The 23,915-nt window shown below is 40.4% G+C and overlaps 2 protein-coding genes across 3 annotated transcripts in view; both read left to right on the top strand.

Annotated features, from left to right (window-relative positions):
• The window catches only part of LOC146578743 (low affinity immunoglobulin gamma Fc region receptor III-like), a 72,312-nt gene that overhangs the window by 28,616 nt on the left and 19,781 nt on the right, over positions 1 to 23,915 (top strand). The window contains exon 6 of the mRNA XM_085268948.1: positions 8,572 to 8,578. Coding sequence (XP_085125074.1) covers positions 8,572 to 8,578 — 7 coding nt within the window. The remainder of the gene's footprint in view (positions 1 to 8,571; positions 8,579 to 23,915) is intronic.
• On the top strand, positions 14,505 to 17,493 carry LOC146578744 (stonustoxin subunit beta-like). Of its 2 annotated transcripts, XM_085269066.1 has the most exons (5): positions 14,505 to 14,605; positions 15,205 to 15,365; positions 16,324 to 16,360; positions 16,662 to 16,708; positions 16,872 to 17,493. In XM_085269066.1, exons 3-5 carry the CDS (start codon positions 16,329 to 16,331, stop codon positions 17,393 to 17,395), a joined length of 603 nt encoding a protein of 200 aa, XP_085125192.1. In that variant the 5' UTR covers positions 14,505 to 14,605; positions 15,205 to 15,365; positions 16,324 to 16,328; the 3' UTR covers positions 17,396 to 17,493. The 2 variants fall into 2 exon arrangements, with proteins under 2 accessions (XP_085125192.1, XP_085125193.1); XM_085269067.1 differs by lacking the exons at positions 14,505 to 14,605; positions 15,205 to 15,365 and having other exon boundaries at positions 15,950 to 16,360.

Below are 23,915 nucleotides of genomic sequence, written 5' to 3'. Positions count from 1 at the left end.
CAAACTGATCTATTCTAAGCAATATTTGATATGGGAACTATTTGTTCCTCCGCTGAGGTGTCCTCACTCCTCACAGCTGAAGCTTTCATTTGAAATATTAAAAAGCGAAAAAAAAAACAAAACCCAAAAGTGATCTTTTTTAAAAAGCAAACACAGACATGCATATTTATCTTAATATATGTTAACTCAACATATATGGATGAAAAATAAAAATGATGAAAAATAAGTTATTAAATGTTAAAACTAATACTCTGGTTTTCCTCATAAGAAGAGCTCTCTCCATCACACCAGCCAAAATCTGGCTTGCACTGACTTCACACAAACCATGTGATGAAATACATGTTTACATTTGATCATACATGCTGTTAGATTTGTATTGTTGATTGTCATTTATGCTTAGAAATATTTACTTATATATGCTTAGAGTTTTGTAATTAGTTGTAGATTGGTAGAGGTTTTGATCCTTGATAGTCTGCAAACTTTGTGTGTATTAGACAGCACTTTGGGAGCATGAGAGGTCATACCGTGTCTTATTGTTTTATGGTAGGATTAACGTAGTTGCGTCTGTTCTAGTCTAAGTGCTCTTTGTTTAGATGAACTGCAGGACTTCCTCACCGTGTTATCTAGGATGAACCATCTAGGGTGAGGGGGAGGCTACCCTCTTCCTGACCAAGGATGTTTGACCCTTTGATCAGCAGTCCACACACACACACACACACACACACAGGCAAGGTACTCTTTGTGTGTATGTAGACGTCATATGTTAATGAACTTATGCATATTCATGTAACCTCAATAAAAGAACAGTGGTACGGGAGAACGGACGAGAGCAACTGGGGTCAAGCGAAGGAACGGTGCCTGTCCGGTTCTCTCCCGTGCACGAGAAACATGAAGAAGCTTGCCTACTTGTGTCTTGCTTTGCAGTGTAATTATATTGCCTTTAACGTTCCAGCGGATGGGTTCAAGCTACAAACCTATCACATGCATTTTCATATTTTCTTCTTTGCATTTATAATATCTTTATTCAGATCCATTTAGAATTATTTAGTATTATCGAATAAAAGAGCTTCAGTTTAAAAGACATTTTAAACTGAAGTGGAGCGTCTGCTGTACCTTTGTGTAAGAGTGACACAGAAGCAGTTGCTTTTGCCTTTAGTGACATCATTTATCACACATATGTACAGCTTTAGAGACAGCAGGGTGCTGCAGTGATTACTCTGTGTGCCTTCATCTTCAGGTGCGTGTGAGAAACAAACTCACCCATAAGGTGTTGAACTGTATGACAGTGAAACAAAGACATTATTACTGCCTGTCAGAGAGATGAATGTTTCTTTGTTCCTCCTTAGATTTCCTGTAAATACACACCCCAGGCTGACAGTCGTCATGTTTTCTTCTGTTAATCCATCTGAGACACACACAGTGGAATTTGTCATTGGAAGATTTAATAATCAGTGAATGAAGACTAGAAACTTTCCACCCGACAGACTTGAGTGAATGTTGCTCTCTTGAGAGAGAGAGAGAGAGAGAGAGAGAGAGAGAGAGAGAGAGAGAGTTGGAGTTTTTAAAAGTAGAACTGTTAATACACAAAACCATGCACATAACAATCACAGAACAGAGGGGAAGAAATAAATGGGAATGGAATTCATGCCATACACTGACATTTGAATAAAGGACGTGTGATAAGTGTGGATCTGTGGATGATTCAAGGCAGTGAAAAGAAAATAATTAAAAAACAAAGAAAACTTTTCTGATGTCACTCAGACAGATTCCTGAGAAAACAGCTCACCTAGAGAGGCTGTGGTCCACTAAAATAAGCAAGAATATTTAAATCTGTGAGTCCGGTTCACCGCTTGGTCTCCACACTTGAAATTTTAAATCTTCTTAATAAATTCGTGAGTTAAAATGTATTCTGTAAATATAAGATCCAGCTTTAGCTTCCTGAAAAAAAAAAGCATAAAAGCTGAATGCATCTTTCCCGTGTCTGGTTCTGACTCTGGGAACTGATAAAAGGCCGGATCCAGGTGACCTGAGGGATCTGGAAGGTTCATACTGGGTCAGGAGGTCATTGATGTATTTTGGTCCTAAACCATTCAGAGCTTTATAGACCAGCATCAGGACTTTAAAGTCTATCCTCTGACGGACAGGCAGCCAGTGTAAAGACCTCAGAGCTGGACTGATGTGGTCCACTTTTTTGGTCTTAGTGAGGACTCGAGCAGCAGAGTTCTGAATGAGCTGCAGTTGTCTGACTGATTTTTTAGGTAGACCTGTAAAGATGCTGTTACAGTAATCAAGCCTACTAAAGATGAATGCATGGACTAGTTTTTCCAGGTCCTGTTGAGACATCAGATCTTTTATCCTTGATATATTCTTGAGGTGATAGTGAGCTGACTTTGTTATTGTCTTAATATGTTTCTAAGTTTAGGTCTGCATCCATCACTACACCCAAATGTCTCGCCTGGTTTGTGGTTTTTAGGTGTATAGATTGAAAAACAAGCTTATCAACATTTTTAACATTCAGAATCTGCCTTCAGGCAGTGAGACATTCTTTCGATTCTTAAAGTTTGAATCATGAGTTTGTTTTGAGAAGAAAAAGATTCTGCAGATACTTTCTGTTCTCTCTGGAAAAACACAGGGTCTGAAAAGGAGGACGCTTCTGGAGGTGAAAGTGAAAGCAGCAAAGTTTCTTTGCTACAGACTTTAGTCCAAGAAAATCAGTACTGTCGATCTGACACCACTTTTTAATTGATATTAACATCATTTGTTTTACAGAGAGGATAACTCATTCAGGTCCCAAAGTCAAACGAACCTTCGGCATCCCTGAGAGTTAAAAACTGTGTACCAGGTGTAACAATTAAGTTTAACATTCAGGAACAGGAACAGACTGCAGCACACTGCAGCAGCGTGTGCCAAAATCATTGGCCTGCCTGTCAGAATTCTGGCACAGGTTTTCAGCCAACAGGCCCTTAGACAGGCAGCCAAAATCATCAGCGACCCCGCTCACATTCTTCACCCCGCATTTCAATGGCTCCCCTCTGGGCAACGCGTCCCTTGCATTTCCTGCAGGACTGAGAGGAGGAGACCCACCTTTGTCTCCAAAGCCACTCAGCTTTTCAACTCCAGCTGATAAGACCATTTCCCACACCAGAAACATAAACTAAACTCTTACCACAATACTGACACTTTATTCACTTTTAGTCACTTGCAGTTATTTATTCACCTTCAGCCACTTTAATTTTAAAACTGTGTAATTTTAGAACTGTATATACTGTATATTCTGTGTATTTATTATTTCACTCCTATTGCCTGTTCTCATTGTCCTTATCTTCAACGTATGCTGCTCGGTTGTTTGTTAATTGCCCCTTGGCGATAAATAAAGTCTCTCTGATTCTGATTCTGATATAATGTTATTCTAGATATGTGACCATCAATGGTGCGAAGTTATTTACTCGGCTGCGGATTGATACTGAAACACCCAATCTAAGATTCTCCTCGTTCTGTTATACAGTAGAAGATCAGTGGATATTTACTGAGTTGAAATACACTTGTGCTTCATTAAAAATAAATGACACCGACGTCAGGAAATAAACAACCAAAACAATCTAGTTTAACCCTTTAAAACCGATCGGAGCAGCACGCTCTGTTTTGCGTAACTATTTTTAAATACCGGTAGCACTGCAACCACGTAAGCTAGCGCAATATTATTTTTTTGCATATGAAACCGGAGGAGTTGTACTTACATCTTATGCCATCAGCTTGTCCTAGGTCACGGTTTCCTTCCACATGTAGCTTTGCAAAAACTGCATAAAAAGCGCTTGCAGCAACAAAAACATAATATTCCAGAAACACGCTTTGCCGATCCGATCAGCTGTTCATAACACTTCCTACGTTGGAATAGACATCAGCGCGAACTTTTGCATGTCCGCCATTACCTGCCCGAAACCGGAAGTGACGTCATTTTCGCGGAAATGTAGTTTTTTTTTACCATCAGGGCCTCATGAGCCTATACTTGTGTTTTTAAAAGTTATCTTTGACTTTATGACTTTCTGTGTCGTTTCTGGGATGCTTAGGACTCATATTGCACTGCTGGAAATAGTTTATTTTGATACATATGCTGCTTTTTTGCAAATTTGCAGTATAATATTTATTTTCGTTTTTCCTGCAGTGTATAAAAATTGGTGTATTTCAAAAATAAAACTATGAAGACACTCAAAATAAATTTCCTGTGGTGGAAAACTATTTTGTGCAACTTTTTTACTATGCACTTAATGAATACATATTATTAAAATCTGGGCTATAATTGTTGTATTGATGTATAGCAACTTAAAAAGCTCCCAAAAATGACTCCACAGCATGTAAAAATATAATATAAGCTCTGGCGGACTTGGTTCTATGGTAGGTCTTAAAGGCTTAACCAATAACTGATATGGGAACTAATTGTCCTTCTGCCGAGGAGTGTGTTTCCTGTGATCACTTTACATGAGTTTTTTTCAGGTGTTTTATTCCATTTACCTCACATATATTCTTTTTAATTACTGATACATTAGATTAAAAAAAAAACCCAGAAACTTAAAAGATCAATATTAATGTTAGGTCCAGAAGGTTTTTAATGCCCGAATGGTCCCCAGAAAATATATCTGATATCGCGGTGAAATCTGTAACTATATTCTTTTGTCCTTTCTTGTTTTTGTAAATGTCTTTTATTGATTCTATAAACATATAAATATGATTAATAAGTTATAGGTATTATGTATTTCTTGTATGAAATAAAAAATATAATGTGAGTTACTGCTAATTATTGTATGTTTTTGTAATTGTAAACTAAAAATATGTTGTTGTTTTTTAAACTAGGAGTCAGACACACAGAAAAGTATTTTAAACAATGAATTTCAGCATGGACCATTGGCCATATTTGTTCAGTGTCTCACTCAGTAATTTAAGATGAAAACAGAGCTGAGGTGTGTTGGTGTTTCATCAGCTACAAACTCATGAACATGTGAGTCAGACTTCTGATATTATTTTCTTAAAACGGTGTGATTTCTTCATAACCAGTTTTGACTTTAGAAATTTAACTTGACCTTTCACTCATAAATTTCTGCCCCTGCTGATGTGTGTGCATGAGGAGGTGCCAACATACACACTAACGGTGTGTTCACACCGAACGTGAAAGACGCGAACAGAGCGTCAGGTTTACATGTAAAGTCAATGGAGAAGCGCAATGACACGCAATTGCGGGTTCCGCGAAAATTCAGAAGCAGATTTGCGTCGCGAAAACGCGTGTCAAAGTAGCGCGTCTGGCGCGTCACTTTTTGTGTTGCATTTTGTGCATTCGCGCGTATCGCGTCTACCGCTCAAGTTGGAAAAATCTGAACTCCAGCGTCAAATCGGGCCGCGACAACCAATCAGGAGCCTGGTGACGTGGCTCTGACCTAGGTCAAAGGGGCAGATCCAGCCAAAGCCCTTCATACTTCATTCAATATGGAGGAAAGTCTCATCAATGCTGTAGCAAACAACCCAGAGCTGTATGACACCAGCTGCTTTCTGTACAGAGACAGGAATATGAAGGACCGAGCTTGGAGAAAGATAGTTATAACCCCTGCTGCAATAAATGAGAGACCACTGTATACTCTATGATTATTATATTCAACCTGTTCTTGATAGAGCCAACTGATTCTGCAGCAGAGCATCCACTGTTGCTTCTCCTGGCTCTCCAGTTCCTGGTCCCTCCGCTCCTGCTGCTGCACCACAGGTATGTACATCAAGCACTGATAGCTTTTTACTCACTTGAATTCCCTTGTGATCACCTTTACTAAATATCTACAACCAATCTGTAAGAGCCAAAGTCAATGTTTATGTTTTTCCTTTTTGTTTTGGTGGCACAGGTGTATAGCTTTACCTGCGTCTCAGGTGATGGTATGTGGGTGTGGTCACAGTCTATTTACCTGATGTCGGTGTTCGCAGCAGGTGTGTTGGGTGAGTGGTTTGTGGGCAAACTTTTCTGTTGACTGTCATTTTCTGGCACAGCAGTTAATCCATCCGCTAGTTGGAAATTGATTGAAAGCGCAAATGTTTGTTCTTGTTTTGTTCTTAAAATAAATGCGCAAAGTACAAGTTCGACTCATTATGGATTATTGGAGGCGCGTCACAGGGACACAACCCACTCAGCCGGCCGCGGCTTTATTTACGGATGAAAGTCGCAACACAATCTGTTTATATCCTGTTTTTTTTTCTCAATGTTGAAAATGAAAATCTAGTAGCAGCCTTCTCATTTCTTTGTGTTGTTTTGTGCTGTCGTTTACAGGCCCACAGAGGAGGACAGCTCTGAGGCGGATGAGGGATGGGTCCCAGGACGGTCCATCAGCGGTGGAGCTGGCCATCCTGGAGTCCCTGAAGAGGCCACGCCCGTCTCCAATGGAGCATTTCCTCCTCTGCCTTGTTCCTGCTCTGGAGAGCATGCCACCTCAGACGAGAGAATTAGTGACATTTCAAATTTATAAGTTAGTTTTTGAAAACAGCACAGCTGTGTTAAATTTGGAAACATTGGACCCTAGCGATCAGTAGTTTTATGATGAGGCAGCAGGCTCTCCAGGGCAGAAACAATGTTCTTATTTTTCTCCTCCTTCTCCCTGAGGCTCTTCCGCTTTTTTTTTTTTTGTGTCCCGTTTGGATCTATAGCCATCAGAATTGATGTCTTGAGGCCAAGAAAGATGCCAAGCGGATTTATTTTACCAAGTGGCTCATCATGGCCTTGCCATATTGGTCCATTTGATTGACCTTTATTATAATTATGAGTTTATTTTATTTTCAGTTGTTACAAACGGGACAGACATGACTGTGGGATAGGACAGGGGGAAAGAACGAAAGAAAGAGAGGGAGAGAAAGAAAGAAAACCAAAGGGGAGAAGAGACGGTGAGAAGGGGGGGGGGAAGAGAGAAAAAAACCAAACAAACAAAAAAAACAAAACTCCTGGGTCACCTGTATGGAGAAAAAAAAAACAGAGGAGACAGCAAACAACAAAGAGCAACATAATAAGAGAAAAAAATAAGCACCATCACAATAAACTAGCTAGTCATAGATATCAATAGTTACTAAATAATAAACGATATTGTGCAACACGCAAGATAGACAGCGCACAGTGTGCTTTGAGGCAGCAGCCAAGAAAGCTGTAGTCCGCGTCTGTGAATACCCATGTGTACACCTGTGTGCATACCTGTGTGGATCAGCATGCTTGCATTCCAAAGGTTTCTCCATGTAATGATCTGCTAGGGAGTGTGGGGAGCCACAGCCCTGTCCTTTATGGTATCAAGCAGGTATGGAGGAGATCAAAACTCCAGACATCCAGAGGCCCCCAGAACACAAGAGACCAAGGAAGACCCACAGAGGGGCAGCCGCGCCACTGTTCTAGTAAGAGCTGAGGAGAGTCCCAGATGAGAGCTCATTCAGCAGCCGCGGAGCAGAAGTCAGGGGGAGTTGCAGTGATGCGCCCGTGAGCTCCGCTGGCAGCCAGCTGTGCCTGAGTGACCGAGCCCTAGGCCGAAAGGCCGGGGGCACCCCACCTCCGAAGTGGCCCGAGCGAGCCCCAATAAGCGGCCGCCAAGGAGTGAGCCGGTGTGTACCCGGACGCCCACCCCCAGACACAAAGAACCACCAACGCACCGACACCTGAGGGAGTCCGCCACCGGCAGGGGAAGTGGTGGTGGGTGGAGATAGGCCCTCCAAGGTTTGGAGGGCCTGAGATGTCCCCAGAGAGGTGGCGTCTGATACCCAACCTGACATATAGACACAGACATACAGGCACACACAGACACAAACATCCATTCCCACCCTCATGCTCTCATGTGCACTTCACACTCAACCGACGTGGAGACAGACATAAAGAGACGCTGTATACACGATCACACTCCCCAAGCGTACTCTACGAACCGGGTCTAGGTACCCTTGCCCCTGGAGGGGGGAACCGCACCCAGACCCAGGTGGTGTTACCCTTTTCCATGCGGTGGGGGGAGGCAGACCGCCCCGACTCCGCAGCAGCAGGGAGGCCCCACACCCCAGACCGCAGTCGGACGGCCAATTCCTCCTAGCCCCCCCGCTCCAGCAGGCCGCAGAGAATGGGGGTGAGAGAAGACTCCAAACCTCCCTCCACCCGCTCATTGTAGTGTTGATGCATGTGTGTTCTAAGGTGCAATTAAAACCCAGGAGGGCATGGAGCTACCTGCCAGGCTCTTCCGCTTTAAGATGGATCCTTTTTATTCCTGTCTCACTGTAAATACTTATATTTTATATATTTATGTTTAATGTTTTTCTGTTTGAGAATTTTAATATTATTTGAAATTAATTGAAATTAATTTTTGTAATGACTAATGTCTCAGTTCTACTACACAGCAAATATTGGCACATGTAGAATTTATTTCATATTATACTAATGAAAAAAATATACTACTATATAGGAACATAGCGAAGACCAATTATTGAAGAGAATAAAGAGAGGTTAGTTTATTTTGGAGGCAAGCTCCATTTATTGAGAAAATTTTTAAAAAGGCAGGAACGCTCTTTAGAGGTTTGTGGGTGGCTCAGCGCCGTCGTGGGGAAGTCGCCGGCGATTTCAAATTTTCATTCATTGATAGCATACCACATCCATGTTAGCAGTGTATAAACGGATAGTTTAGCATATATTAGCACAGATATCAATAAAGGACTACCGTATTAAACACTTTTACTAACCGCAGGCAGACGGACAGGCGCTCTGCAGGTGGGATTGAGCGCCTGTAGTTGGTGTTTAGGCGGGCGATACTTGGACCGATGTGGGACAGCAGCTCCTCAAACTGGGTGAGGGAAAGACGGTCAACCAGACGCAGCTCCTGGAGCAAGTGGTGAAACTCACCAAACTGCTCACGCTTCTGGAGGACCTGATGGACCCAGGTACGGCGAGGACGTCCTTTACGCCGCTGCTCTGCTCTCCACAGTAGATAGAGAAGGGAGACTCTCTCTTCAAACGCTAGCTCGACAGCTGCCATCTTGCAACCATACCGTCTGGCACTACTTCCTCCCACATTTCCGCTTCACGCGAATAATTCGCGTTGGACACGCGTCGAGATGTGAATGTGAATGTGCATGCGTCAAGCGTCTGGTGCATTTTGGTCGTGTCTATTGCGTTCGGTGTGAAAACACCGTAGAGTCTAAGCTTTCAGGCTGCTGATTGTAACTGAGTACTTGTACTCTGCTTTACTCACTGACAAGGGCGATTCTAGGATCAGAGCTTTGGGGGTGCTGAGCACCAGGAGAGCTGTCCAGTCAGGCAAGATAAACTTTACTCGTCACGATGAGACTTCTTCCCCATCTCTGTCAGTCCCTGCATCCTTAAATGTCTCCAGTTGTCCCGAGTTCCCTCTGACTGTCTCCTTGGTGCATTTAAACCCCTGTTCCTCCCTGTCCTCGTCGTCTGTTGTCTTCTTCTCCGTTATCAGTCATCATAATTTTACCATCTCTGTGCAAGTCTGCAAATTTCTTTATTAAATCATAAGATTCTTAAATTCATCACGTCTCTCTGTGCCTGGGTCATCGTTTTTTTTTCCTCAAAGATTTATTTATTGCTTTTCCAACAGTATTTGAACCATATCTGTTTTCTTACCTGGTTCTTCCTGACCTTGTTCTTTCTCCTCACATTCCCCTCCTTCCTCTCTCCCTCTTCGGACTGACAATCATACACAAATAGATTGTATTTGTCATGCGCCGCAGCACGCGTGCACAAAAGGATCCAAACGCAGACCCAAGCACTAGCAGAAAATGACACTTTATTATAACAACAAAAGGCGACCCGGGAAAACCAAAGGAGAAAAACAAGGAACTAAAAATCCTGGGGAAACAATGATGCGAGGAAGCCGGAATTGGGACCATGGGAGGCTGCAACAGAAAGGGGAGAAGATTACTAGGGAGCCGGGAAGCGGAGGAAACACATCAAAACTGAGTTAGACCGGTTGGCTTACGATTAGAGCAGGACCGTGGGAGCTCGGGAGGGAAGTCCGAGAGAAGGAAATCCGTGGAGGTAGTGGATGGGCCAGATGATGTACTGGGTGGTCCAATTGAGCAGGAGGACAGGCAGGTGGCAGACACTGAACGCCGGATCGAAACCTAGACACAAGTAGGCAGATTTAACGCAGCTCCAACAAGATATGAATGCAACGCTTTCGTGGGAGTCTAGTTACCACAGAGAGGTGATTAACGGACTGGCGTGGAGCATCCGTCAGGTAATCACCCCGATGGAGAGCAGGTGTGCCGGTGATGGCCCAGCCTGGGGGTGTGGCTACCCGCGCATCACACATTCCACACACAGGACCACGGACCATGACAGTATTGAATTAGATGAAAAATTACATTAATATGTTAATATATTGTAAAAAAAAGTCAAAAAAGTAAGAAATCTTTGGGGGTGCTTTGATTCTAAAATCTTTCTTTTGAGGCTGGATTCAGTGGCCTCAGTTTTGATCATTGGGGTGTTGTGAGCTTACAGGTCATGTGTGCAAAACAAATATTTGTAATACAGATTATTTTAAAACAGATTTAACAGGTTTCATTAGGCACAGTGTGTGCTTGACATTTAATGATCAAAAATTTTTTGCCCATAATTAAGATAATTAACATACAATAATGATCTTTTACAGCACAAATCTATATTTTCTGTCATTTAAACGATTTATATCATATTATCGTGTGTTCAAACTTTATTTATTTTGCATAAAATACCAAAACTAAACACAGAGGAAAGAGGGGGAGAGTTTTGCTGGATGTGCCTAAGTAAAAAACAAACAAACAACTAAAACCAATTCAATAATTTGGTTTAAATTTCTTTCTTTTTGCTTTCTCTTTTCCATTCACTGCCCACCTGCTCACTCAGTGAAGCAGTCCACCTGTAAACAGATGTTTTTTTATTATCTCAGTTTCTATATGTCAGTTATGTGGAACAAACTGATTTTATCTGGGCTTTTTTGCTATTTTCCGTGAATGAATCTCAACAAACTGGTTTCACAAAACACTTGAATGAACATAGGAATGACACTACAGCTCATCTGGAAACAGAAGTTATCATAACTGAATATTTATATATAAAGAAATTCTGGCCTTCAGTCTCTACATAGCCTTACCTGCATTTTAAAATTGTACAGTTGCTGTGACCCTTAACTCTGGCCTTCTTCTACAGTACCAAAAAGTTTTGTTTCTGTTATTGATCATCATTGTGAAAATATTCTCTGCTTAGAGAAAGCCAGTGATTTTAGAAGGGGGGAAGATTTGGAAGCTGATGAAGAGGAAGACTTTTCAGAACATGAGACCTTTTATCTTTATTGGATAGGACAGGGCAGACAGTAGAGAGAAATGTGCGAAGATAGTGAAGGGGAATGACACAGAGGAAGTGATCTAGGGCAGACTGAAACCCAGGGCCCTGCAGATAGGACTCTGATCTTCAGTACCTGGGCCATCTGCTCAACTAGGAGAGCTATGGTAGCTCCACATGGTGGAGAAACTCAGTCTAACATTGAGTTTGAAGGTGAAGATGAGACTGACCTTCAGCGAGCTCCAAAACCAGCTCATTAGTAGCAAACAAGGGAGGAATATTAATGACAGGAAATGGTGAGACTGATAGGTCTTTTTTCTCAAAGAATGAACCACACCATGTGGATGCCAAAATGGTGCAACCAAGGCCAATGCAAAGGAGCCTACTCTTGTACAGGAAATCAGATTTTTCACTCTTCATCTGAGGCGCAGCCAAAAAATCCAGCCTGGTCAGGAGATGTCCCCTGATCTAAAGTCTGTTTCAGATCAAGTAGCAATACTTGCAGCCAAGATAGACAGGAAGACAGTATACATGCAAGAAATACATATGCAACACACACAGCAAGACTCCGCCCCTCATGTGTTTTATAGGCTGCTATGAACAGACTTTGTTCTGTGGTGCCGAGCTGTAGATTGACATGAATCTGTTCATGTTCTAATTGGCAGACAAACTCAGCAGTGACTAGAATATTTGCTTCATTTAACATGTTTTTCCAGGCCATATCTTGGTTATAGTTAATTTAACTTTTTGTATTACATTTTATGATTTTTTAAATATAAATATGTCCAAAAGATAATTCCTCCCACAGATTATCAATATTAATGGACCAATATTATACAATTTTTTTTCTGATCACATTTCTTGCTTTTCTGTGGTTCCCCCAGCTAGATTTTAGTCCCAGTGCTACCCCATTGTATGCACTGTGATTGTGTTAGATATGACAGGCTGATGAAGCAGTTCCATAAAGCACTGCTGAACAAAGAGTTTATTTCAGCTCTGTTTGAGTCACAGCTGAGGAAAGAGGCTGCTTCGCCTTTTTGAGTCACACGTGCACTGCAGATAAACTGGGTGTCTGAAGGATACATGACAAGTGTGTGAAACTGAAAGTTAAATATCAATACACAAAAATTCTTATCATTATAATGAAACCAGAACCGTCTGCATAATTGCTGTGTAAACAGAAGAACAGGTTGCACAGGAGCCTGAGGATGTACTGAAAAACTCAAACAACAATTTGATTATGAAAATGTCACGGTCCTGGGTCGGTGACCCAGTTTTTTGATTTTGTATTATTATTATTATTATTATTATTATTATTATTATTATTATTATTATTATTATTATTATTATTATTATTATTGATCTGTGATTTCATTGTGGTTCATGACTTCTAGTGTTTTGGTTTCTGTTTTGTAATTCTAGTTCACAAGTTCTTCTCTACTCTTTCAGATCTAGTTCTTGGTTTTGTTCCTGTGTCCTTGTGTTTAGTGTAGATTTATTTCAGTCTTCATGTTTATTATCTTCTTCACCAGTTAGTCGTGTCTTATGTCACTCCTGTGTCTGCGCTTGACAGGGGATTTCTAAGAATCACCTCACAATTCTTCAGCTGAGACACCTGAGTTAGAAAACACAAACACTGCAGTTGTCTTTACTCGCGAGGACGGTCATAGAGCGCTCGTATTCCAGACTCGCGCTGTATCACTGTCTGCGTTCTTTATACAAGCTTGTGTCTCTGTGTGTGTGTGTGTGTGTACAAAGATAACAGAGTTATTCTAAGAACTCAGAGCTGAGGTTCCCCTTTTCTAAGTCTGCATGTTCTTACAGAAAGAGGAAGCTGTTAGTTGTTTATCACACAAGAGTTCATGTCAAAAGTCACGTAGACATTTGCTTAGTGATCAATAAAAGAACACATTTCATGAAGCTGATCAGACTATATATAATTTTCTTCTGACAGTGCTCCGTGTTCCTTTTTTGTGTGTGTCAAGTCTGCGTCTCTGCGTTATACTTTCAGTTTTTCTTTGACGGTCCCTTGTCATGTCAGTGTTTCTAGTTTTGCTTCCCCTTGGTTGCGTCATGTTTGATTACTCCCAGATTTGCTCTCTTCTCGTGTCTCATTCCCACGTTATCCCTCAGTGTATTTAAGCCCTATGTTTTCCTTGCTTTGTGTTGTGTTGTGTTGTACCCTTTCCATTCTGTGTTTCTCCCCTTGTGTCCTAACATTCTAGCTCCTGGTTTTGTTCTCTCGAGTCTCCTAGTTTTAGGTTCCAGTGTCCAGTGTTTAGTTTCATATTTGTGATTTTTGTTCATTCTGTGATGTTTATTCCTTTGAAAAGTCTTCAAACTTTTCTTTTCTTTTAAAGTTTGCCTGTAAACCAGTGTTCATACACACACACACACACACACATACACTCACATCTACAAGCATGGAGAAAGAGCAGCAGCAACACCAAAAATGCATATAATATCACAAGTCCATGACTAACCAGGGATCCTGGGTCGCTCAGACCCAGGACCCTGACACAGCCAGGCTCCACGTATGTTGAAATCTCAAGTTTCTACATCAATCACATGGGTAAAGATAACAAAATACCCCTTTTTAATTTGTAATACTTCAAAGTAATAGGTCCGAGGTCGGATCACACAAATTAGGAAACAATTTTTTCATATACTACACACTAATAAACACACAAATGTCAATTTCTTTCCTAATTTTCCCCTTGCCTTTTAGGGGGAGCTGTGTTTTTTTTTTTTTGTTTTTTTTTTGAGTGCTCCTGATTCTGCATTGGATGGGGTGGGGCTAGTTTTTGACAAAAAATAAGTTTGTCATTTAATGTTTATCATTTTAAAAAATGCAAAAAAAAAAAATCTTTCTTTTAAATAGTGAGCTTTAAATGAAATGTAGAGTTAGCATCCAAAGCCAGAGGCCTGAAAGGAGTTTTATATGAAAATCTTTACTTATGATAACTCTGGCTTCATTCCTCTGTTCATTCAGGTTTTTTGTGAACATTCTTACTGACACTGTTTTCAGTATAATAGAAAACAAAGAACAATGAGATCAAATTTGTTCTGATGAACTTGACATTCTAGATTCCAAACAACTGACATAACTAAAGCAAAACATCCGGCATCTAAATCTTTAAATACGTGGACAGCGCCAGTCAGCCAGTCAGTCAGTCAGTCAGTCAGTCAGTCAGTAAGCAGCTATTTCCAGCTCAGGTAAAGAGGAGTCCTCCAGCTCTGAAGTCTTGAATCTGAGGAGAACCTAAACACAGTATCCCTGTTGTAAGTCTCTCTGATGTTTCATATTTCATATGCTGTTTTGGTTTAGACATTCTGCTAACAAAACATGAAACAGTTTTGTTTTCAGTCTATATTCTGTTTTTGTGTTCATGGACATAAATATTCACATTACAAAAAAACACATATTTAGGTATTGTCTTTCATAAGGATATTTTGTCCAGATTCTTCAGGTGACACAGTAGCAACCAAGAAGATCCAGCTTTAAAAGACATTTTAACATTTGTGCACTATATTAACCAAGACCATGACCCTATTCTAAATAATAACACATTCAAAAATAACACAAAGAATGGGGTTTTCACCCACTGCAGACATGTACCCGTGCAGTGCTCAAAAATCCATAATTAATGATGCAAGCATCTGCTAGATGCTGATTGGTTAATTTTAACAAGTAGGATAGAATAGGTAAGGAGGAAATAGTGACATTCACCAGGAATGGGAGAACCATGGAAAAAACTTCAAAGATCGAAAACTACAGCATGAAAAGCACAGACAGTGGTTGCAGTGGACACTTTTCATTGTTTTTAACATTTGATTTCACTTAAGATTTCTTTATGTTAGAACATCCATTTTCTCTGCAGCTGGCTGACAGACCAACAACAGCACAAGAAACGGTGGTCTAAAGATCCTTTCTGCATCTGACAACACAGCTCTCTATAACCAGACTGGCAGAAAGTAAATGTGTCACCCACGCTGAATCATAAGTCTTTTTAGGGTCTACTCATTGGCAAAGCTTTTCCTTGTAAGTTGCTCAGCTATATACTCTTAATTATATTTCATAATTCGTAATTCGTTTAGGTCTTTCAAATGACATTGAAGTCAGTGATAAACATACATTTTGGGGGGAATTTTTCAGAAAACAGCATTTCTGGTTGGCCATTCCATGATTGGTTTTAACATCTGTGCCATTACAGGCTGCCAGTTTCTTAAAATATTAGAAATCACAGTGTCTGTTACGTTAAATCAAACGGTAATGCCCTTGTTACTTATGCCCATGCACATTTTCATTAAAACAAGCTGCAAACCCATAATAAATTTATTCTTATAATAAGGTTATGTTAAGCCTAATAATCTCTAATATGTTTCATCAGTGTGTGACATTTGCATGTGATTCAGCACATCGTGCACTCTAACAGTGTTGATGTGTAGGTTACATTATGTGATAAGTTGTATATAAAGGTCATTAAGCCAATTACATAGACTAAACCTCAGAAATGCATCACTGTGCTTTGCAACATGAAATCATGAAATCACAGTGAGCCAACACCAAGTGAGAGCCAAGAGGAATAAATGCATATTTACTAGTGGTGTGCTATACTGTAAATGTTGGTATCAGCTAGTACTGATACCATTAACGACACTTATACTTCTAAGTTATGAAGCAAGCTTATGTGAAGAAGAACAGTGTGTCATGACTTATGGCATGAATCATCATCAGTTTACAAATTCTGAACACACTTCAATGGCCACTAAATCACTATAATTAGTTAAGAGAAAAAAACCTGAAAGACACTTTTTCATCCATTTTTGTGGAATTTATTTGTTTTGCTGCTGTTTTCACACAGCTGATATAGTATGAGGACAAACTCCTTTGACTTCCTTTGTATGTTTTCTCATTTTCAAACAGTTCAATTATGTGATAAATGCAAACATACCCTAAAACTAATTCTGATTTATTTATATTGTGCTTGTTTATTTAGAGACTATGGATCCAAGCAAAGAACTGTGTTCTCTCAGGTATGAATGATTGATTACCCTCTAACCAAAGGAATATATTACTTAGTATATAGCATAGCTTAGCACAAAGACTGGAATCTGTTAGCCTAGCTTTATCAGAGGAAAAATAAGCTCTTCTTTTAATCTGGTTCAAACGGTACTAGAACCTGACAATTGCAGGATAAGAGGTTAGAGATGCTATAATCATGTGGGTTTATCAAAAGGTTAGACTGTTCCCTTATCAGTCTACGACAATATAAGCGTGATGTCCATGTTAACATGCTAACAGAGAATGCTTGTCTGACCCCCCTTCTCCTTTCAGAGTGGGAAGTGTGGAAGACAATGATCTTACATCAGAGATCAAGAGGCGTAAGTCTGTTGTTAATTTGATTAGTGGAAACAAAGCAGCACATATTCAACCCAACATCACTAATTCACATCTCTGATATCAGGAGTCATCATCCTAGTGTCAATCGATGAACAGATGATGGATCAATAACTGCAGCTGGATTGTGTTTGTTCTCTCCAACAGATTCCTGTAGACTCACAATCGACACAAAATCAGTGAGCAGGAAACTCGAACTGTCTAACGGAAACAAGAAGGTGGCCTATGTGGGGGGACATAACCTACATCGTTTCCATAGACACGGATTTCATTCTCCTCAGCTGCTGTGTATAAACGGTCTGACTGATCGACATTACTGGGAGGTCGAGTGGAGTGGAGATGTTTACATAGCAGTCAGTTACAGTGGAATCAGTAGGAAAGGAATAACTGGCGACAATGAGTTTGGATCAAATTCTCAGTCCTGGGCACTTGTAGTAAAAACGGGTTCATCCTCTGTCATTGCAAAGCACGATAACACAGAAACACCCATCGTCTCCCACAACAGATTTAACAGAGTAGCAGTGTATGTGGATTATGCTGCTGGCATTCTGTCCTTTTTCAGTGTTTCCTCTGACACTCTGATCCACCTCCACACATTCAAAACCAGATTCAATGATCCTCTTTATCCCGGATTTGCAGTCTTTCCTGGTTCCACAGTGATTCTGCCCTGAGTTTAATCTAAAGAGTTTTGTTCTGTTAGAGAACGATGACTGTTGAACAAATAGTTCAGTGTGCACATGTCTCTCTCTTTCACTCAGAGGTGTTTGATCCCTTCATATCTATATATATAAATATATATATATATATATATATATATATATATATATATATATATATATATATATTTACAATATTATAGTTTAATCTTTATGAAGAGAATCAACAAACCTCTGAGGTTTGTAGTGGTAGTATTTCTTTTACTGTATGTCAGCAGTTGGATTGTTATTTGTTGTTCGTTATATACCATGTATTGGTGACTGTAAATTACAGTGCATTGCCTTGTCACAACATGTGCTAAACAGAAGCCTTGCCAGGGTTTATGGCTTGTCAAGCTAGCAAAGTATGAGTACTCAAAAAAAAGTCAGTCATCACTTTGCCTTTTCAAGAGATTTTCAGAGAATGTGGCAGAGCATCCAAACCATACAAGGCCCCAGCACGTATGGGCGTTTTTGACGCCTCTCTACCAGGCGCACTTGTCATTGTGTTAACTGCGTGTGTTGTGTTGTTTTTGTGTTACTGGAACTAATTATCATTAAAGTGGAGTTATATTTATAATATACCTGCTTGCATGTGGTTTATTTCCATATACTCTATTTTAATGAACATTTTATATCACAAGCATCATAAAGTGAGTGTCAGTAGTAAGTAACACCCTATCAATAGAATTTTGAAGTGTGCGTTTAATATATATACACTCTTTATATTGCCAGCTTCCTTGACTCACACACTGCCACACTTAGCATAGAGCATACAAGTATGTACAAATAGAGATCACATTGTTATTCTTTGATGGTAATTCTGTGCAAAGTAGAAGCTAACTTCTTGTTAACTTCAAACTCTGTTAAAGTTCATAAATTCTGTTTTCATGGATGCCTGGATGTTAAACTTAATTGTTACACCTGGTAAAGCAGCAACACTGATCACTTTATTAAAGATGAAAGAATTTAGACAGTTTTTAACTATCAGGGATGCCAAAGGTTCGTTTGACTTTGGGAACTGAAGTGGACGGAGTTTTGGATCCAGATTACTTCACGAGGCTCCTGACTACAGTGGCCGTAATGCTCCAACAATCCATCAAGCGGTGCAGCTATAACTAAGAATGGCACAATATCTACAGGCATATATATATAAACATAAAGGTCACTTATTAATAAATAGCTGAAAAAGAACATGTGCAAGAAGGGTGTAGCTGTTGCAGTAAACAGTGTGTTAAGTGGATGCGTTGTACAGGGAGATGGCCACAGGCAGGAAAGATTTCCTGTGTCGTTCAGTGGTGCTTTTCGGTAATCTCAGTCTCTCACTGAACGTGCTCCTGTGACTGACCAGCATGTCATGGAGTGGGTGGGAGGTGTTATCCAACATTGTCTTTATCTTGGACAACATCTGCCTCTCCGACACCACCTTGAGGGAGTCCAGCTCCATCCCCACAACATTGCTGGCCTTACGGATCAGTTTATTAAGTCTGTTGGCATCTGCGACCCTCAGCCTGCTCCCCCAGCATGCAACAGCATAGAGGATCGCACTGGCCACAACAGACTCGTAGAAAATCCTGAGAATTTTCTGGCAGATGTTGAAGGACCTCAGTCGCCTCAAAAAATAGAGACGACTCTGGCCCTAAAAATGTATATAAAACTTTTAGACTGATTCTGGCAAACCATTAAGCAATTCAGGAGGTGTAAGCTGTGCTGTACTTGCATTGAAGACAAGTTTGTCCAAAAACTGTTGATACTAAATCTGAAAATTCACATCTTTACCTACAGTTTTTAAAAACTGCAAGACCAAAACAGACAAAGGTTGTAGTTGAAAGTTCAGCTTCACTTGCTCTTCAGTTGACTGAGGAAGTTGAATTCTGTTTTTGGTGTCATGAAACTATTTATGAAACCTGTTTCTACTTTAAATAAGGTTTGATTCAGGCACAGATCCACCTCGCTGGCCACATGTAAGGAGTAAGCAAAACTTAGCTAAGATACTACGCATGTGGCCACCTCATAAGCAACACTTACCACACAGTAGTTGCTCTAACTTCATTGTAGACCCTCCTAATGACTCACTCAGATGAAGATGAGACTGGCAGAGACAGACGACTTGATGATGAGCGATTGTAGAAACTGTGGTTACATAACTTGCATCATTTCTGGGTTGCAGCTTTTAAACACTGAACCTCTAAAACTGAGGCCACTGGTTTGACAGAGACTTAAGTTTAAGCTCAGATGAATTCAGCTTAAAGTGTCTGTAAGTAAAGTAAAGCGTAAAACTACTCAGTTATATATAGCAGCCTTTATTTCTTTAAGTAACAAAATGCAGGCCCATTGCCATTATGCGTCAGGGCCAATGGGACCTCTCACTGTGGCCTGCTTTCTCTTTACTCCCTCACTCGTTTCTGTTTCTCTGATTATGTCTGTTTGTCTTTCTTTGATCTTTATCTATTTTTCTGTACTTGGTGCATGTGCTTAAGGCTCTACACCCTGGGGTTAATTTACTGTTTGGTTTCACTGTTTACTATCCTTTTGTTTTCTTTAAACAGAAGCTCAATAAACTGTTTCAAAGACTTCAGATTTTCTCCAGAGGATCTTTTTTGTGGGTTTTTTTTTTTTTTTTGGTTTTAATAAGTTGAATCTACAAGTGACATTCCTGACTAAGTTTATTATTTTGGCACTAGATGTTGAGTCTAAAATGTTTTCTCCTGAGGTATATGTGCCATAATTTTATCTAAGAGTACACACTCATGTTAGACTTTTTCACTGTTTTATTTTAAATCTCTTTCTTCTGTTACTAAAAAAAGGTGGATTTCTGCACAACTCTCTTTATGAAAAACCTGTTTGTTATGGAAAACCCTACCATGTTTTCTGGGTGCAACAATGGCACTCTCTTAATGAATCCAATGTCTCCTCTTTTGATCCCATAAAGCTGTCACAAATTTTACAAAAATAAACTTGTGACAGTTTTATCAATAATCAAGTATATTGCATATAGCGTAACACCTTCCTGAATACACACAGAAACACTTGCAATGTGCTCATGATGTGCCTGTGTATTTACACACTGCTGCAGATTTATACTCAAACATCCTATCAACAGTAAGTTTCTACCTACCGTGTGTGGTCCCTGGCTCCTTAGGCACATCCATCAATATCCATCTGAACCATTTTCTTCAGTTTTATTTCCAATTGTCAAAACCAATGAAATAAAATAAATCAATGAATCAAAAAATAGTGTGTTTGCATGAGCCAAGCATATCTGTGGCTGTTTGTATTCTTTGTTCTGAAATCATCTACCATGTGTGTCGTCAGAGTTTCTCAGTCTGCATTTTCTGTTTTTAAGAACAGAAACAGTTAATGATGTTTCTGAGTCACTTTGTTCTGCACCTTTGCAGACCAACCCAAAAACTGTTATCGTGCGTGTATGCAGGCATTCCAAATGACCATTGTGTTTAACTGCCTGCATCCCCAGAGACTGGTGCTCTGGACAGAGCCTTTCCACAGACTGAGTACCATGCACCAATCCTTGCTTTTAGGGTGGGCCCACCATGCTTCTCCACTTGAATCTTTTTCTGTGGTGAGTGAAGGAAACTGTTTCCAGGGCCTACTCCGTGGATCGGCTTCCTCCGAGGCGTGGACGTCTATCAGCAGAGAATGTACCTTCACCTATCAGCAGAGAATGTCCCTTAGTCTGTAACACAGTCAAATATATTCTCAAGTAATATTCAAGCATGCCATTCAGCGTGTTAGTACGAGCAGCTCGGGAGCAGCTTGGGAGAACAAGAAAACAGAGACTGCTTTAGATTGTCTTCCCAAAGTGACTCAACTTTATTCACAAGTACAACAGTTTATATAGAGGGTAAAATTCATGAGACAGCAGATTATCAGTTTAAACCAGTACAGACCAAGATAAGGCAGCGTCTTCCTGCCCTTGGGTGAAGAAGCATCCTTTGTGTAGTTTATTAGTTCAGCTACAATTGTGATTATCTCAGCGACATATTTTCAAGGCACAAAACGAAGAGTTCTTACATTAGTGAAATCTGAAACAAACCATTTGGCCTTCAACAGGCGTCTAAAAGATTAAGAAACTAATGTAGCTGAGGGAGTGATCTCTGTGGTATTTCAACCTTGTACCAGCCTGTGATTCTCACACATCAATTCTTGGGTCAAAGAGAAAAATAACTAAAACAAAGGGGCCTTATTGAATGACAGAGTTTTCCTGCATAATGTCACTATAAAACAATATCCAGTAAATGCTCCCATGGTACTAAAATACCTAACAGTTCCCCTCTTTTATTATTTTTTTAAAAATAATAACTCAAATAGAAAGGAAAAATCACAAATGTAATAACATAATATAAAAAGCAAATCATAAAATGTAATAGTTCACAACCTAATGTTCAATATACACATCAGGAACATCATTGGTAACATCTGGCACATCCTCAGGATCAATTTGTGCTAATTACAAATACATTGAAGTAGCTGTACTGGTAGCTATATGGGTTATCATTGAAAATGTGGCTTGCAGAAATGTGAACAGGGTTGCACTTTACAATACGAAATAGTAAATAAAAATCCTAAGGTTAATGCAGTAGATATGATTAATAACCTAAATATATAAAAAAGACAGTTCTTTAGTCGTCTCCTGGCCTGGTCCCAGGTTCGAGAGACACCGTATAAGCGTCGTGTGATGACAATGGGCATTTCATTTTCTCCATTATCAGGATGAAACGAGTCTATCTTTATTAGGTTAGACATTGTGTGGTACTCTAGGCTTTCTGTTCCTGCTGGATGTTCGAGTACCTTGTTGTTGTTCAGGCGGGGGATCAGAGGGCTTTCTGAGTCTTGGCTCTTTCAGGCGTTGTGTGTTAATCAGTGATTGTGTGTGTGTAGGTGGAGTGGATCCGGGCGCTGGCTCGCCTGAGTCGTCATCTATAGGTGTATTGAATCCGGGCGCTGGCTCGCCGGAGACGTCATCTACTTGATCCGACGCCTTAGGTGGTTTGGTGGGGCTGGTCTTAACCCTGCTGGCATGAATCCACTGAGGTTGTCCGTCTGTTAGGATGCTGGTTCTCGTCACTGCAAGTACAGTCTGGGGGCTGGAACACGCGGCCTCCCCGAGTGCCCTTGGTTTTAGCGACTTTACCAATACCGCATCTCCTGGTTTCCACGGATGGGTTGGATCTATGGAAGGGAGAGGCTGAGAGAGACAAACTTTCTGATAGTTATTATTCAGTGTTTCTACCAGGTTATGAACATAGTCAGACAATGCAGTGTCTATGTCCCCTTCCAATAGCGGTGCCCCTCTGGAGGCTGACCATGGTGTTGGAAACGGTCTTCCCATGATTATTTCAAATGGAGATAATTTGGTTGCTGCGGATGGAGTCATTCTAATCTCACAGAGGACTTGAGGAAGTAGTTTGATCCAGGTCATTCCTGTTTCTATCATTGCTTTAGTCAGGCGATTTTTTATGGTCCTATTCATTCTTTCTACAACTCCTGAACTCTGAGGATGGTATGGCACATGATATTTCCAGTCTATTGCTAGAGTTTTAGCACACTTTTGAATTACTTCTGATGTGAATGAAGGTCCTCTATCACTGTTAATTTGGTGAGGTATTCCAAATCTGGGTATTATTTCATTGCACAACTTTTGACAGACTACTTCTGCAGTTTCTTTTGATGTTGGATAAGCTTCTACCCATTTACTAAATTGGTCCACTATTACCAGTAAGTACTTGATGCTTCCTTGCGCTGGCATATGTGTAAAATCAATTTGTAATGTATGAAATGGAAAATCTGGTTGTGGTAAATGCTGATGTTTTGCTTTTGGTTTTCCTACATTAGTTCGTGCACATGTTAGACAGGTTGCTAATATGCGTTTTACTGCGTGTGATGTTTTCTTGATTACAAATCTTGATTTTATTGCTCCTATTACCCCTCTTTGTCCGACATGACTCACACCGTGAAAATGGCGGACAAGGATTGGCAGTAGTGAAGATGGGAGGGCAATCAAACCCTCAAGGTTTTTGTATAAGCCGTCTCTGTTATCTAAGGTACAATCATTACTTTCCCAGTAAGTGTAATCTAAGGCAGAGGCTTGCTCTTGTATGAATTTTAGGTCAACATTTGTTTCTAAATAGTCTGGGAGCGTGACAAGTGGCAGCTGTAAAGGCAAAGATAATACTTCCCTTCTGGGTGGTTGCTGTGAGGCAGCAGCTGCTTTCGCGGTTACGTCTGCAAGAGCATTTCCCACTGCTTCGTCTGTGTCAGCTGTACTGTGTCCTTTCGTTTTTAACAACTGCAATTGCCGATGGCAGCTGTATAGCCTGCAAAAGTCTTTGAACAAGGTCAGAATTAGCGATCGATTTTCCATCAGCAGATCTAAATCCTCTTTGTCTCCACAATGTGCCAAAGTCATGCACCACACCGAATGCATAACGGCTATCAGTGTAAATTGTTACCCGCTTATCCACATGTAACTCACAGG

This window comes from Mchenga conophoros, linkage group LG3 (genome assembly GCF_057382185.1).
Source record: "Mchenga conophoros isolate Kocher_MC1m ecotype Shallow Benthic linkage group LG3, M_conophoros_male_GT1.1, whole genome shotgun sequence".
In the NCBI taxonomy this organism is placed as follows: Eukaryota; Metazoa; Chordata; class Actinopteri; order Cichliformes; family Cichlidae; genus Mchenga; species Mchenga conophoros.
This window is presented reverse-complemented; position numbering and strand designations above follow the sequence as displayed.

Excerpts from the sequence above, each read along its gene's own strand:
- LOC146578744 (XM_085269066.1), top strand. The coding sequence starts at position 16,329 with ATGGATCCAAGCAAAGAACTGTGTTCTCTCAG. Across the intron at positions 16,361-16,661 it reads AAAGAACTGTGTTCTCTCAG|AGTGGGAAGTGTGGAAGACA; the intron begins GTATGAATGATT and ends TTCTCCTTTCAG. Across the intron at positions 16,709-16,871 it reads TACATCAGAGATCAAGAGGC|ATTCCTGTAGACTCACAATC; the intron begins GTAAGTCTGTTG and ends TCTCTCCAACAG.